The 16987-nt window shown below is 41.9% G+C and overlaps 1 protein-coding gene across 13 annotated transcripts in view; it reads left to right on the forward strand.

Annotated features, from left to right (window-relative positions):
* Nucleotides 1-16987, forward strand: part of TNS3 (tensin 3) — a 250157-nt gene that overhangs the window by 224413 nt on the left and 8757 nt on the right. For 11 of the 13 annotated variants that reach the window (XM_075418524.1, XM_075418525.1, XM_075418529.1 and 8 more), the window contains 7 exons: nucleotides 2133-2304; nucleotides 4641-5284; nucleotides 5927-6013; nucleotides 8581-8712; nucleotides 11112-11207; nucleotides 13634-13711; nucleotides 15447-15524. In XM_075418524.1, the coding sequence (XP_075274639.1) occupies nucleotides 2133-2304; nucleotides 4641-5284; nucleotides 5927-6013; nucleotides 8581-8712; nucleotides 11112-11207; nucleotides 13634-13711; nucleotides 15447-15524 (1287 nt within the window). The remainder of the gene's footprint in view (nucleotides 1-2132; nucleotides 2305-4640; nucleotides 5285-5926; nucleotides 6014-8580; nucleotides 8713-11111; nucleotides 11208-13633; nucleotides 13712-15446; nucleotides 15525-16987) is intronic. The other 2 variants (XM_075418527.1, XM_075418528.1) reach the window with 2 other exon arrangements.

Here is a 16987-nt window from a genome sequence, read left to right on the forward strand (position 1 = left end):
TAATTATATCGCATATTATTTGTGTCCAGTATAATGAAGTTGAACATAGTTCAGACTTGAATCAATTTAGAAACCAATTACTCCAGTGTTATCTGCAAGCTATTAGGAAAGACAAGTTTACAGTTTCTTTACTTTTTTGTCTGTGTGGTATGAGCAGAGTCACACCTGAAATCTGTAGCTGTACTGGTAACTAAAACCCATGCTGCTCAACTGCCTTTCAACCCTGGTTCTGTCCTTTTCTCTTCCTGTGAGCAGAAGAGTGAGAGAAGGCTGGCTCCCTCATCTTCACTCCCTCCCATCATGTTTCTGTACACAGTGATAGTGTACCCTTGAGCCTTCTCTTCTCCAGGCTGAACAGTACCAGCTCTCTCATCCCTTGCTCCTGTGAAAGATGCTCCAGTCCTAGTGATGCTCCAGGCATCTTTGTGGCCTTGCGCTGGACTTGCTCAAGTAAGACCATGTCTCTTTTGTACTGGGGAGCCCAGAAATGGGCACAGAGCTCCAGAGGTGGCCTCACTAGTGCTAAGCAGAGAGGAACGACCACCTCCCTTGAGCTGCTGGCGACACTTCCTGATGCAGCCCAGGATACGGTTAACCGCCTTTGCCGTGAGGTTGCATTGCTGGCTCACGGTCAGGAAGGTCCACCAGGACCCCCAGGTCCTTCTCTGCAGAGCTGTCTTCCAGCCAGTTGGCCCCCAGCACGTACTGATACCTAGGATTATTCCTTCCCAGGTGCAGGAGTTTGCTTTTTCCCTTGTTGAACTTGAGATTCCTCTTGGTCCATTTTTCTCAATGCTAAATGGCAGCACAGCCATCTGGTTTATAAGTCACTCCTCACAGTTTTTTTTATTGTCCGCAAACTTGCTGATGAAGCTTTATCCCGTCATCCAGGTCGTTAGTGAAGGCTTTGAACAGTATTGGCCCCAGTATCAACCCCTGGGGTATAATGCTAGTGTCTTGCCTCCTAGTGGGCTTGGTGCAGCTGATCACAAGCCTCAGGGCCCAGATGTTCATCCACTTTTCAATCACTGTCTGCTTACCTAACCCATGCTTTGTCAGCTTGTTTATGAGGATGTTATGGGAGACCGTGATAAAGGCCTTACTAAAGTCAAGATAAGCAACATCCACGGCTCTTCCCTTAGCCCCTAAGCTAGTCTGTTCACTGAAGAAGGCTATCGGGGTGGATAAACGTGATTTCCCCTTCGTAAATCCATGCTGACAACTCTCAATCATCTTTTCCTTCATGTGTTTGGAAATAGTTTCCAGGATTAGTTGCTCCATCACCTTCCCAGACACACCTGCAGTTCCCCAGATCATCCTTCATGTCCTTCTTGAAGATAGGAGTGACGCTTGCTCCCTTCCAGTCTTCAGGAATCTCTCCCAGTCATTGTGACCTTTCAAAGATTATCGAGAGTGGCCTTGCAGTGGTAGCAGTCAGCTCCCTCAGCTCTTGTGGGTGCAACCTGCCAGGCCCCGATGGACTTACACATGTCCAGTTTGTAGAAGTGCTCCATTGTTTGGTCCTCCTCCACCAAGGGTAAGGCTTCCTTGACCCAGATTTTTCATGTGGTCTCAGGGGCTTGAGATTCCCAAAGGCCTGTCTTACTGGTAAAGACTGAGGTGAAGAAGGTTTTGAGTGCCTCAGCATTTTCTGTGTCATTTTCCACCAGGTCTGTGCCCCATTCAGCAGTGGGCTGAATGGGCGGGCTGAATTAGTACTCTAGTTTCCTATCCCCGTGGTGTTTAAGTGCACACTGGTGGTGTGTATAGTCACATAGCACACTTGATTAGACTCATATGGTTAACACTGTGGACAGTGGAATGCGTAACAACTTGGAACAGAGGGGTCTGTTCTCATCTTTAGGCTAGAGAATATGTCCTGGAGAACTGTTCAAACAGTCTGAGTGGTGCAATTCTGTGACCTGTATTCCCTCTGCCATTTGTCCTGCTGGATGTGTACAGCAATCAACATAATGTTGTGAAATAAAATGTTACTGCTGCAGCAAAATCTCTTCTTTATGGTCCTATTAAGAGAAAAACAGCTAGTTTTATAAACACTTCTTTCAGTACAAGGTCCATAAAAATGTGAGTTGTGTTTTAACTTGCCTTTTACTTTTTTTCCTTTGCTGCAGAATCTCGAAGTTACCCGGAAGCCATTAACCACTCTGTGGTGATGTCTGACAGCACTGTGGGCACTAACCCTGCTTTGCTGAAGGCCAACGTGCAGATGGATCCCTCCTTTCAGCGATGTTTTGCATCTTCATGTGCTGTTTCAAGTAACAGCCCTATCTCGGGGGGAGAAAGGTAGGAAAAGATTTTCCTACCTTATTGTTTAGTTCTCCTATCTATAGTTTCCACCCAAGGTGTTATGCTTGCATCTTCATTGCAGGGCATTTGTCCGAGGACTTTGAGTTTGGTTGTGACATTTCGTGATGATGTTGTCCACCACCTAGAATTTACCACATACACAGATGTTACTTGTATGTCAGGGGCACAGTTAGCTTTGAAGATAAATAGGAATACAAAAATAAATAGAAATTTATAGCTCAGTTGCTTATTATCCGCTAACACAAGCTCATACATACTTTCCTGTGGGCTTAACCAGCTTCTCTAATGTTTTACTGAAAAGCATTTAATAGAAATTTCACATTGGAATAAGTTGAGTATGAGAGAGAGGAAGCACTCTTCTCACTGCAGTACATGCGTTCCTAGTCAGAAAAACATCAGAGGATTTGGTTTTAGTAGTGAATAGCTAACTCCCTTTCATCTGCTCAGCAGGCTGAGAGATTTCATTTTTTCATATTTGTATTGTGGTAAACATGTAGGGCTCTAGACCAGAGCTGGCATAGTATAAATTTACAAAATAGTCATTGTCCCAAGGAGTTCACAGCAGAAAATGAGAATTAGCAGGAAACACAGCAAACAAACAAGGGATCCCAGGTTGCTGTCAGAAGGTTCAGAAGACCATGGTAATGAATGATCAGTCATTAGCTATGCCTTATATTTACTTAATAGATGAGGTATTATGTTACAGCTGATTAGGTTTCCTTCCCCTATCACTCTGCAACAGCATTCCTTTGTGGCTAATTATCCTTCCCCTATCACTCTGCAACAGCATTCCTTTGTGGCTAATTATCCTATTCTTGTTCTTGGATAATTGGCTCCTTTTTCACAGTAAGTGTTTGGAATGCTGTTCCTTGCTGTGTCAGACTCTCAGTGAGGTCTTCAAGTATGTTGATACCTCTTTATCTTTTATTTATCTTCCCATCTAATTGATTTCATTTTCAGTCAGTACTTGGACTGTGAAACAATGTTTTCATTTTGTGATGTGAGTGCGAATCATAAGAGTGAACAAAGGATGTTAGCATTTTCTGAGGAGGCAATGTAACATTTCGTTGTAAGTGGATGCGAATTAAAAGCTTATCAGGCAATGCAGTCATTATCAAGTGTACATTCCTACTTCAAACATTATCTAGGAAATTTTGTTCCCTTGTTTCTAAATATTTTTCCTGTCATTTTTCATTTCATCTAGCAGATAGCTACACCTGTGGGGGTTTTTTTCTTGCAATGATGTCTTCTTCCGTTGGCTTCCTTTCCATTTCTTTATGGCCCTTCTACTTCGATCTGTTCAAATCTACTGGTATCCGTTTCCACAATTCCCTTTTAATTAAAAATCCTTTATTTTTTTATATATCTTATGTCAGATCTGTTCCCTTCGCATCACCCAGTGAGCTTGTTCTTTGTACATTTGATATTGCTGGTAATGTTTTCCAGCAACAGTCTAAGGGCATTTCACTTTTAGAAGCAGGGAGACAGTTTAAACTTTTATCAGATGGTTTCATCAGAAGCTTAGTTTGTTTTATTTAGAAGGACATTTGTTATTTTTCACTTGAGCAGGTGGAATTGCTACCCAGTAGAAAAATCTAATGTTTACTGTTGAAATACTTGATTCTATCAATCAAAATGATTCCATCATCAAATAAATTAACCAATGAACCCGTGTCCCTTCCTTTTTTAATGTAAATTGTATTAAAAGGGACTTGGTCAAAGAGTTCATTCTTGGGGACTGTGTTCTTGTCATAGTTATTCATTTATTGTGTGATGGTGCACAACTACCTCCTTAGCCCATTTCTTTTCTTTTTTTTTTCTTTTTTTTCTTTTTTTTTTTTTTGTTTAAATGAGCATAAGAGACTCTGCATGTAAGAAGTGCTCTGGCAGTGTCAGTTTTCTTCCATAAATTTCTGCCTTTGATGGCAGTCTTGGCTGAAGAAATTCTTGCCTCCTACTGCGCTTTTTCAGGTAGCAATGCAGCTCACCACGTAGCGATCTCCAGGACCACTGTATGTGAAGCAACACTGCGAACAGCCTCACTGAGTTGATTCATGTTAAAAGTAACCCTCTCAAACAAGGGGAAGGAGGAGTAGTTTTAACTACTGTGCTGGTTTATAGTGCAGACTCAGAAACTGTCCCATCAGCATGGCTAGGTAGAGGGTGAGAGGAGGCACCCTCGGGTATTGTCCTGGGTGAGGTGATTCACTGTTTCCAGTGATCCCTGCACTATGGGTTGTATAATGACATTTTAAGGGAATGATTTGTCTGCTGTTTTATTTTAGTGTTCAATTTTTGGCTTTTTTTGACAGCTCTTCTGCAACAGAACGTCCTTGGCTTGAAAACAGCCCTAAAGCTTCCCCGTCGCTCCAGCTTTCAATGGGAAACAGCAGGCTGCCGGGAGGTTACCTTGTGCCCTCTGAATTTTCAAATGCCATGCAAGATGTCTCTCTCTTGTCTCATTTCCAAACTCCAGGACTGCAAGTCGTCACCCTGGGCAACCTGGAGAATTCAGCAGCAGAGCCACAGCAAGAACCTGCTGTCAGCAACAGTACACGGGCCTACCTGAGCTACAGCGGGGGCAACATGGGCAGTGGCTCCCCCCGCGAGGAGAAACAAGCTCCTTTCATAGCCAATGCTAGCATCTCTCCTAAAACCATGAGCTCATCAGTGGCAAGTGCCGCGGACAATGGCTTTTTGACACAGAACTTTCTTACGGTGGCCTCTGGACACAGTAGCCAGAACAGTGTGGTTCAGCAGCACCATGGAGGGAACCTGCAGGCTCAACCACCTCTTCCAGAGAAAAAGAGGTCCTCTGAAGGAGACCGTTCCTTTGCCTCTGTGTCACCTTCTTCAAGTGGATTCTCTAGCCCCCACAGTGGAAGCACAATCAGCATCCCTTTCCCAAACGTCCTCCCAGATTTCTCAAAAATGTTAAGCACTTCCCCAGTGCCAGGTAGGTTCTCCATCAGAGAAATGCAAAATACATTAGATTTTCTGTGAGTTTATAAAAAGCATTTTGGGGATTTTAAAAGTGGGGAGGGAAAAAAAAAAAGCAACGGAATGACAGTGGCACAGAGGACTTGAATGTTTGCAGTAAGTGGCACCAGTTCACTGACTCGGGATCTATTATTCAGAGAACAAGGCTGCGGAATTCTTTCTGCGCTTCCCTAAGTGTCAGCCAACAGCAGGCTGCCTTTTGAACTGCTAAACCACGGGCAAGTGGTGTGGAGTCCAACTTCCTGTAGTAGGGGCTGACTTCTCTCTGCACCTTTCTAGACTTGTGTCAAGAATAGTTGAAAATGTAGATTTGTATTCACTGGACCCTATTGAGAAGCTTTGTATTTAATACAGCTTTATAAATGTAAGAGTTTTTCGTATTTTGTGGGTTTTGCAAAATGAAACTGCAAGAATACTTTCAGAATCTTAGTGTATGGTGTTATATTTGCTGGTTCTAAAACCGTTCAGCGTTTCTCTAGATTGTGCTTCTAATCATGAGATTTTTGAATAATTAAGGTGATTGGAAGTTGGAAAGAAAAGTAAAAAATACTTTTGTATTTAAAAGATTTCTTGACCTTTTTTCCATTTTATTTCACAGAAAACACAACTGATAAACATGTGACTGTAAAATTTGTCCAGGACACATCCAAATTCTGGTATAAACCAGATATTTCAAGAGAACAAGGTATATCAACTGGTGTATATTCTAGCATATCCATTCACAGAAAGACTAGTTGGTGAATTCTCCTTAAATTTTTTTGATGCATACCTGATGTCTAAAAGAAATACAAGAAGAAATCTAAAACCTAGAAGGACCACAGACAACCTCACTTAATTTCTTTTATCCAAAGGCTGAATTTGAGAGCGGAGGGCAGTCAAGTAGTCCTTAAAAAATGCTCAGTTAAAAAGACAAATTATTAGCCTAACTGAACTAACTATAAAGTAGTTTAAATTTGCCTGTGGTAGCTGCTGCAAATGTGCTTTACTGAAGAGCTCCAGGTTTTGGAATGACAGATATGGATGATGCAATACCCAACAACTGTCAGAAACCTCCGGAGTACAAGTATGCTGCTCTGGCATGATCCCAGACGTGTGTTCCCTGCGCAGGTAACAGGTTGAGAGGTGCGAAATATCAGAGAATAATTCCTTAGCTAGAAGTCATCGTAAAAGCATCCTCATCTGTCAGTTGTTCTGTAGCCTGAATTTCATTGGCAGCTGCAAGTGACATACGTTATTTCTTAAAGGTCACAGAATAACACTCCCGTGGAATAACATCTTTATGATGTACAATACAGATATAATACGTCAATAGGTAGATGTATTATTGAATGAGATGAAGAAAGCTTTTATTATGTATGTGAAAATGTATATGTAGGAACTCGCACCTTGTCCCTACAACAGTGCATAAATAAAGCACGCTAGGTGCTTTGCAGATGCAATTGGTCTGACGGTCCTTGTGTGCGTATTGTAATATTCAGCTATACTGAATTGTATTTAAGAAGTTATGGCAAGATTTTAAACTTGGATTCCTAAGATGTGATTGTCAAAAAGGAAAAATGATGAATTAGTTCTGCGTTGGGAAGTTCACACTAAACCAAAGCAGCCTTCAGCTGTTGGCAGACAATGAGTTGCTATGTCTGTTTAGTTCATAGTTTCTCAGACAGTGAGGGTGCCTCTTATATTGTAGTGGTAAATATGAGCCTAGAGGAATAAAGATCATAGAAAACAGATTATTAATTCATCTCTGGATGATATTTTACTAGTTCTTTCACTCCAGTCCACTCCCTCTTGTCTGCTCCCACCCGTAATGAGAAGTGAGTCTTTAAATGTCTTTAAATGTGCAAAAAAAATTTCCTGACTTGATGCGAGTCCAGGGAGAGGAGTAGATCATAAAGGAAGTTTAAACCTAGCTGCTTGAACAAATGAAAATAGTCTTCTCAACCTTTTAGTGTGCCTACCAAGTAAAATTCCTTTTAAAAAAGTGTTTTAAGTGTTTATAAGTGTTGCTGAGGAGAGGAAGCGCTTGTTCTTTTTTCCTGTGCTTAATGGACTGCTCCTGTGGTAAATGGTTACTGTCCCCCTGCAGATTTAGAAGTGGTACACGAGTACTGCTGAATTACAGGGATTTATGTATTCATCATCCTCCTCTCTACACATGACAGGTTATTGTGAGAACAGTTCTTTTCTTCACCATTTGACAGATGAATAAAACAGAATATATACATACGCATTTGCTTTACTCGGTTAAAAAGGAGAGACAGTTATGTCTGTATTTTCCCGATTTTCTATTACTACTTTTTTTTTTCATGGAAAATAAAATGTGTGTGTTTATGATGTAATCATTGCTCAGGCCTTCCAAAATATGGCTTCATGCCCCATATGCATAATTTCCATGGTTTGTGTATACAGACAGTTAAGGACACCAGGGTCAAGTTTGGGCTTTTTCCAGGGTTTATTTGAAGGCTTACTGATCATTAGAAATTCTGGAAACAGACACAAGTATTTTGAAGAAGTTTAAGGAAAAAAAAAAAAGGAAGCAAGGTACTAAGGTTTTATGAAGATCAAATTAGTGTCAATCTTTAGAGGAATCTTTTATCTTTTTGCAAAGTGAGTTGAAGATTTTGGGCTACTGGATTTCAAAGTCTGCAGCAGACTTAGGCAAAGCAAGAGCAGTTTCCCTGTGGATGTTTCCTCCTGGGGAGCACTTCATATCACACTTCCAGCAGAGATCACAGCATACAGATTTTAAATATTTCAGTGCTTCGACAGAGAGCAAATGCTCACGTTTGTTCCCTTGCTTTAAAACTAGCGAGGGAGTGAGCCTACTTCGCAGGACAGAAACTTGGTGGTGGGTGAAGACGGATCTGGTCCAGCTGTTCAAGCTGCTGTCTAGTCAGCCTGGGAATTGCAGAGAACTGTGCTCTCTGTCGTGCTGCTGACAAGTTGACAAAATATAAGCAGGAATCGGTTTGCTCTTGCACTGGTTGGGACCTGCATGTCCTTCTCAGTTTAAGAATCAGTAGAGATCTGTACTTCAAGCTTCTCCTGAAAGAAGTGAGATTTGCACAAGATGTTTCCACTCAGATCTCCCAAATACACTTGATTGTATTCTGTTCTACAGCAGTGGAGATGGAGAAAAGGATCTCATTTATTTTAGTCTACTGTTAATTACAGATTTGCACTTCTGTACTTTCTGGGTGTGTGCATTGTTCTGGAACTGGTTTTCTCTCTCTTTCCCGGAATCCCTTGCAGCCATTGCTGTTCTCAAGGACAAGGAGCCTGGGTCATTCATTGTTCGAGACAGTCATTCTTTCCGGGGAGCCTATGGGCTAGCAATGAAAGTTGCTACACCACCTCCTTCTGTGCTGCAATTAAACAAGAAAGGTACTGTATGCTTTCTGTTGTTTAACGAGCCATAAATAGTAGGAAGCCCTTATTACTAGGTAATAAGCTGGAGGAATCTCACCTCTTCTAGTAAGAGCAACTTGAATTACAGGCTCTATTTGGTACCTTGTTAAATGTGACTGGATGTTTGTTGTACTTTACAGTTTTACCATGGCTTGTAAATGTATTTTTATAAAAAAGGATCATTGTGGCTGTTCCTGTATTGTACCTTACCGACCTAACAGAAAACCAGTGTCATCTCGGTAATAGGTCCTCGCTAGCAATCAGAAGTCTGCGTCTGATCCGCATACCGCCATGTAAAGCTTTCACTTGGCTGGAAGGTGGAATGTCTTTGACCCCAAGGTTTTGTTTTGAGACAGCTCTACATTAGATATAAATCTGAGGAGGTTCCCTAAGGAAAAATGATAGTTGTTTAAAAGAAGTGATGAAATACACCTGCTCTCCCAGCTCCAGTGCCTCCATGTATAAATTGTGCCTGATGGTTGTGAAAGGTAAAAATGAGAAAAACATATGGAAAGCATTAATCAGTGTATGAAAACACAGCAGCTAGTATCTGTAGTGTTCTTGGCTCTATTTGTGCTACTGCAAGGGTAGTGGGGTGGTTTTCATTGCTGCTGTTTTCCTTTTACAAAGCTTATTATCTTTCATTAGTACATGCTACCTGGTGAGGTGAGCAACTGAGATCAGAGGAAAGCAGTGATTCTTAGTGTTGTGGTTATGGAGGTGTGTGTCTGGTCTTGGTTGGTTGGTTGGCTGTTGATTTGAGTTTTTTAAAGATTTCATGCTTGCTGCAGTCCACCTCTATTACAATAACACTTTCAAATTCCGTACACTTAATCTGGTATCTTGAGACATTTTCTAGTAAAAATTTTCTATGTAATCCTTCTTTTTGTTGCCAGGAATCATCAGCAGAACCACTCCAATGTCCTATTTAATGAAGACAACAGGGGTGCACTGGGGTGGTGATAGCAACAGCAAGGAGGGAAATGGAGAGTGGCTGTAGGTGATCTAGTAATCTTTTTATCATCAGACCAGTGAAGTCCAGGAAGAAATGAAAGTTCGAACTCTACTAGCCTGGAAGAGCTGGGTTATGTTAGTTGTACCACAGGCGAGTGGTAGCAAGAGAAAATTTTAGTTCAGACAGTAGCATTCTTCCACTTCTCACTGTGTGATACTTCGCTTGCTTTGGTTCCCACTGTTTCACCGCAGAAGGCAGAGATTTGTCAGTTTCCTGCAGGATTTCTTGTTCCGGGTTTCCTCTTCCCCCATACACTTAGAGTAATTTACTTTTAATATTGTGAGAGCATAACAGCAAACAGTAAGCAGTTTGAAAAGGTGATCTCTGCAATATTTGCTTGAATAGGACTTTCTGCTGTCCAGATGAATGCATTCATCTGTGTTAGCCTGAAAGTCAGCCATTGATGTCATGTGTTTCCTGGTCTGTGGCTGATAGATCAGAGTCAAAGGGAGCGTTTGTGTTTGTGACTCTTTTGTTAAGGTTTGAATGATTGGGTAGCTTTGTCCCCTTGCTATGAAATAACCCTTTAATTACTTGGAGAGAGATTCAGTTTGTAGTCAGATGTGAAATACTGCGAACCAGTCTTCCAAGAAATAATGAAGTTGTCTTAATTACATGTGTACATATGTATGTATATATTTAAAGGAATACTAAATCTCAAGGGAATTTTTGTATGCCTCCTGGACTTTGAATCTCCTTAACACCCAACTTAACAGTTTTGATTTGTCCTAGATTCCCAAAAGATAAAAACTGTCTTTAAAAATCTAGTGGAACCTGAGTGTTTCATGTAATTGTTTGCTTTCAGGAGCAAAGGCTTAGCATAAAACTGCAGACATTTTAAAACTTAAGAATTCACTGCGAGACTTGGCATCATTAGCTTTGTGTAGCTAAATCTTCTGTTGTTTCAATCTGGATAAGTTCTGAGAAGCAGAACTGTCACTAGAAATATGGGTATTTTATAATTCTTTTACTCCCTTGTCACATTTTCTTCTAATGGGCAAGTGCATCAGAATTTCTAACCATTCGCTTTCCAGATTTCTGTTTCTGTCTGTAGTTGGGACCATGATCATTGATCATTTTGGACACCAGTGTATATTTAGGTGTCAGTCACTTATGATTATAAAACCTTTTCCTCTGGTTGTCTAAAGTGAGCTATTTGCTTGTTTGTTTTTTACAGAATGGCCTTTTTGCTACAGCTTGTAACCTTGCAGCAGAGCAGGTCTAATGTATTCTTTGCATGCTGTATATAAAGCATTTGGTGGTAATTTGGAAAACTGCTTCATAAAGACCTGCTAATTTGTGAGACTGTTGTCTGTTCATTGCTTCTTTTCGTGAGCTTTCTTTTTCTTTTTCAACACAGTTGGAGATCTGTCAAACGAACTTGTAAGGCATTTTCTGATTGAATGCACTCACAAGGGGGTGCGCTTGAAAGGATGCCCAAATGAACCGTATTTTGGTAAGTGCTGTGCATCACAGGGACAAAGAAAATGGAAAAAGTTTGCATTTGCCAGAGCTCTATTATAGACTTGGATGGAGTGCACATGAGAGAATACTTTGCTCAAGTCCTGGTGATTTCTGTAGAAACCCATTCTAAGGTTATAGGAGCCTTGTACATATTTACCTTGAGTATATGTGCTGGGCACTCTAGCGTGTAGAAGCACACGATCAAACTTCAAGCAGTCAAGCTTGTCTATCACTACCAATGCCACTGCAGACAGCTGAGCTAGGTGGCTGTTACGGCCTTTATTGATTCAAGACCTTTGCCTTATTTTGTCCTCTGCTGTATTTATACTGTGTACTAGCTGACTGAAACGACAACAGAGTGGGATATTCACAAAGTACATTATGCTACTTCCGCCTGCCTAATGTAATGTGATGAAAGTGCATTGCCCGTTATGGCAAACAGCCAAACACCTCCCTAGCTGCTCACTCATTTGCCCTCCTCAGTGGGGCAGGAGAGGAAAATGAGATGAGAATGCTTGTGGATTGAGATAAAGACAGGGAGGTTGCTAACCAGTCACTACTGTGGACAAAAGAGACTCAACTTTGGGAAAATTGAATTTTTTTTTTTCTCTCAATTAAAACTGATATTCAGGTAGTGAGAAACAAAGACAGACATTAAAATAACACTTCTCCTCCCCCTTTTCCCAAGCTCAAATTGACTCTTCCCCCCAGACTCCTCACCCCCACCACAGGCAGTGCAGGAGGGGTGGGGGGTGTACTGTCATTACAGAACCGTTCTTCTCTGCTGCTTCATCCCTCTCCCACTTTTTCCCTGCTGAGGTGTGGGCTTTCGCCATGGGCTGCCATCCTGCAGGAAAAGTATCTGCTCCAGGATGGGCTGTCCATGGGCCACAGTTCCTTCAGGAAACATGTATCTGCTCTGAAACGAGGTCCTCCACGGGCTGTAGGGTGGGAGATGTCAGCTGGGGTGCCTGGAGCACCTCCTCCTCTTCCTCCTCCTCTGGCCAGGGTGTTACCTCTGCTGTGTCTCACCCTTTTTGTTCGCTTCTTGTCTCTCTGCAGCCTTTTCTGCCGCTTCCCAGCAGCATTGCAGCCATGGCTCGGCGGTGCGCTGCAGTGGGTCTGCTGGAGCTGGCTGTGCCCTGGCATGGGGCAGCCCCTGGCCTCTTCCCACAGAGGTCACCCTGCAGCCCTCCCGCCTGCTGCTGCCAGCCTTGTCACAGACACCCAGTACACACTTGAAGGGGTCATCCACCAAATAAACAAGTGTGAAATGAGAAATCCTATTTGAAGTAAAGATGGAATGACTTTTGTCAGTGTTTGGCATGACACTTACTTCAAATCAGAATCTTTAGCCCAGTAAAAGTGAAAGTACCTGTTTATGGCACATACGTAACCCTGCTAATCATTTAGTTCAAGCATCTCCTGGTCTTTCCATGTATATGACCTCAAAACTGCTTTACAAAGTAGGTGTGTAAGCACTATCACCCACTTGTATGGACAAGACAATGAAGGACTAATAGTATTGATTGGTCTTTGTGTTTCTATAAGACCCTTGCAGAATTGGGTCATCTTTCCATTTCAAATAAATTTTTGATGGGCTGTAAAAATGAGGTTGGTTTTGGTTGTACTGTTACTTTTCTCAAGCGGGTGATTACAGTGTTCAATGTTTGTTAGTAAACAGTGTCAAAGGATGGCTTTTTGTACAAACAGACTGATGGATATTACACCTTCCTCTCACTCCTTAGAGTATAGTCACATGCTAATGGCAAGGGTGACTAATGTTTAATCATTTTAATTAAGCCAAGTCCAAATGACAAAAGTGACTGATTAGAAAAGAAGAATAATTTCATAGAGAATGCCACGTATGTCACTGCTGCATTGAATGGAGGAGGTTTGGTCTAGACCATCTCTTACACTTTTATAAGCACAAAATAGAGGTGCATGTAGACAAAGCACTGGTGACTAAGAGCGGAACTCCTCGCTCTTTCTCTGCCTCATCACATAGCATTGACCACTTGTGCTCTTACCATCTTCATGAGATTTTACTACATTTAACGTAGCAGAAGTTAAGAGCAGTGAAAGGAATTTACTGATTTCCATATGTTACTGTTTTTGTCTTTTTTGTGCTTTCTCTATTTGAAGCAAAGCCATTTAGGTTAGGGTTTAAGCAGTGTGTTTAAGCAGGGAAAGTGAGCATATGATTGTGATTGTTAAGTTCAGGTAAAGCCAACTGGGACAGTGCTGGGAAGCATGAACACGCTAGGTGTATTGGCTTAGGTTCCAAGAGAAAATTTTTAAAGAGCAGCAGGGGAAGCCCCCTTGGTCTATAAAATACTTGAGAGCCAACATAACTGTGAAGCATTCTTGTTGTCCATGAAGTTAACTGTGCATGTTTTGTAACTCTTCTGACCACAGGGAGTTTGACAGCTCTGGTGTATCAGCATTCCATCACTCCCCTGGCATTGCCCTGCAAGCTCCTCATCCCAGACAGAGGTATGCTTGTTAAAGTACGAAAGAGATATACCCAGCCGAGCTCTGCTTCAAAGTGCCAATGTCTGAAGGCAGGTGAACAGGCCACAAGTTGAGATCTAAGCAAGAATGCACAGGGAAGGAAGCTGTGTTTTAAAAGTGGTTCTTCAGTACTGCTGATGGCTCTTACCCAAGCTGTAGCTGTGAGCAGACTAGTACTGTGATATTCCATTTGTAAACATATGTGCATCGTGGAAATCTGCACAGTAATCTAGCATGTAGGAAGACAAATGTACTTCTCAGACATGAGATTATGGCCATGTATGGTTAGATGTAGCCACTCATGCAGGTCTGGGTGGCAAAAGGGCTTTAGGGAAGGCAAATAGGTAAAGAACAGAAGGTGCAGAATAGCATGTGACACTGGCAGGAAGCAAGTAGCAACTTACACAGGTCCAACCATTGTTGAAGTAAATGATCAAAAAGCCTGTGTTGCATCATGGGGCTGCAATTCCGATACTGATTGTGGTGATTTCATAAACTGCTCGAAGACAACAGCAAAATGTAGCTATGCTTGAATAGCTTGTAGCTATTCAGTTGTCTGTTACTCTCCCACATGAAGTTAACACCAGATGTATTACAGAAATGTTAAACATTCTTGTGGTTTTCTACTGAACTCTTCAAAATTTTGCTAAAGGCCATATGTCAGTGTTCAAACATAGCATTTGAATTATGCAGATATATTAATGAAACCGTTTGAGCACAAAAACACACTATGGTAGATGTGACCAGAGATTTGCTTTATATGGCAAACCAGTGTGGTAGGTGGGCTTGTTCTCCTTATCCTCCTCACCTAAAATGGAAAGCTCCTTCTGTTTTGGTAGAGGTGCAGGACTGAAACATTTGCCTTATTCTGACTAAACATACCACAGTGAAGTTTTATTTTCGATTTATTTTTGAATCTGAGATGATCACGCATTTTAAGATGATCTTTTGTGGTGAATGATTCTGGGTACAGTGCGTGGAGTATTTAAAGCGAATGGATACTTTAAACATGAATAGTGTCACACGCCATATTACTGCTCTCTTCCTCATTTGAATGTATGCAAAGACAACGTGCATCATGTTAAATACAGCAGTAAGTGAGATCTTTTTACATGCATTTATATAACTGAAATAACATACCAATGGACAGTTTCCTCACTAATTTTAACAGAAGATTTTTGGGAGGCAAACATTCCACTGCTGACTTAATAGTTCAGATGTTTGTTTTCTATGTAAGTATGAAGAAAGAAGGATTATGTTGTCATCTTCTGATTCAAAATACAGTTAATTGATTTCATTGTAGAAACACAAAGTCTTTGTACCTAAATTAGTGTAAATTATACAAATTAAGTGGGATAGTTAAAAATGCACTATTTTAAAAAATGTTGAGGTTGTAATGAGGGAGTATAGCTATTAGTATTGTTTTAATGTGACATCATGTCTGTACCTGCAGTGTATGCTATGTAGTTACGTCTTTTACCGTCAGGAGCAAAAGGTTGAGCATCCCTCCTGCAGCACTGGAGGCAAAAAAACTTGATGCAACACAAAAACCGCACAAATGATTATAGTTGCAGGTACAGGATTGCTTCATATTTCTGGCCAAGAGTTGTCCAATAGATGAGATTACAATTACAAAAGCCAAACTCATATTTGACTGTATGCATTGATTTGTTGATTCAATTCCAAACAAGACATGGACGGTGTTTTGTGTTTGCAGATCCCTTGGACGAGATAGCAGAAACTTCTCCACAAACTGCTGCAAACTCAGCAGCGGAGCTGCTCAAACAGGGTGCAGGTCTGTTAAATTTTTTTCTTGCATTTGACTGTCACCAAATTTTCTGTCTTTCAGGCTGGGAGAAGCTGAAGCTTAGACTGGACTAAAGGATGTTTGAAGGGAGCAGTTTAAATTTAGAGTGCTGTGTAGAAGTGTAAAGGGCACTGTGAGAATATGTACCAAGCTCTCTCTGTTTTCTGCAGCCAGCTCCTAAGTTCAACAACCTTTCGGTCATGTCTCCCATGAGAATATGAGGCGCACATAGATTGGTTCAAGCACAGCAGTTTTGAAGCAGTGACATTGCTTTCGTCACTGATGAACTTGGAGAAGATATTTTCAACCTGTGCTTGCAGAGGTTCATGAACTTTGTCTGAGGTCTGCAAAAGGCAATGAAGGAGAGTGTTCAGTGGGGTTAAATTCTCAGCATAGGGGACAACAGTACCACTGGAAAATGCTTACTGTCTCATCGGTCTGAAAAAAAGAGGTTAAAAAATATTGCAATGTGCTTCACTTGATGCTGCATATTGTTAGGAAATGTCCAGTGTCTTTTCCATTGGGTGCTGTTTTATGGATTCTCGTGCATACTTCAGCACCCATTCTGGCAAGTTAAGTTGTTTTACCGTGAGCTTATTGATGTGACGGAACAACCCTGGCAAGATTACCTCCAAATGATGTGATGCTGTGCATTGGTACCATCTGTATGGCTCTCAAATAGAGGTGTTTGCAGCAGCTGTGTAGAGATGTGCTCTGCTTTCCATCCGCTTTGTTTGTGTGCCGCTGACCCAGAGACAGGTGAAACAGCCTGTCTGAGAAAGCGTGATGGTGTCCGAACCCACCGTTATTGGACACGGTGCTCTGAGCACCCCTGCGTAATCTTGAGGCTGTCCTTAGTAGAAATGCAGCCACTGTGTTACTCCTCTGTACAGTGGGCATGCCCAGGGGGTTCTGCCCAGGCCATCCCATGGGGCCTGGTTTTCAGGCTGCTGTGAGTTCTTCCTGGGATCTATCTGTCCACCTGATTAGTTCCGTTAGAGCAGGAGAATACGCTACGTTTGGCACTCTCCTTTGAGTTTAACCTACCACTGGAGCCGCAAGCAGAAATGTTGTGGCCAGGCATGCCTTTATAAGAATGCTGCCTCATTGCCCTCACCCCTGTTGGCGTACTTCTAAAGGGGGCAGTTGCCAAGCTGGAGAGAGTGTTGCTTCTCGCTCATGCAGCAATCTGCTTTGACTTTAGAGTCTGAAGTACTGCTTCGAGTGCGGTAATCAAGCAGGAATGTGTGGCTGGGGCAATGGCAAGCCTTCGCAGCTTGCTGTGCCAGGAGTCAGCACGTGTTGGCCTTTCTGTCTTTCAGTGCTGGTGGTGTTTGTTGCGGCCAGCCGGGAAAAAACATTGTAGAACCTTACCTCTTGAAAACCCAGCAAAAGGGACGTGTGTTGTCTTTTGAGAAATGTTGTTTTCTCTTTGCTCAGGGAACGCTTTT

This window comes from Opisthocomus hoazin, chromosome 4, assembly GCF_030867145.1.
Source record: "Opisthocomus hoazin isolate bOpiHoa1 chromosome 4, bOpiHoa1.hap1, whole genome shotgun sequence".
Lineage (NCBI taxonomy): Eukaryota > Metazoa > Chordata > Aves > Opisthocomiformes > Opisthocomidae > Opisthocomus > Opisthocomus hoazin.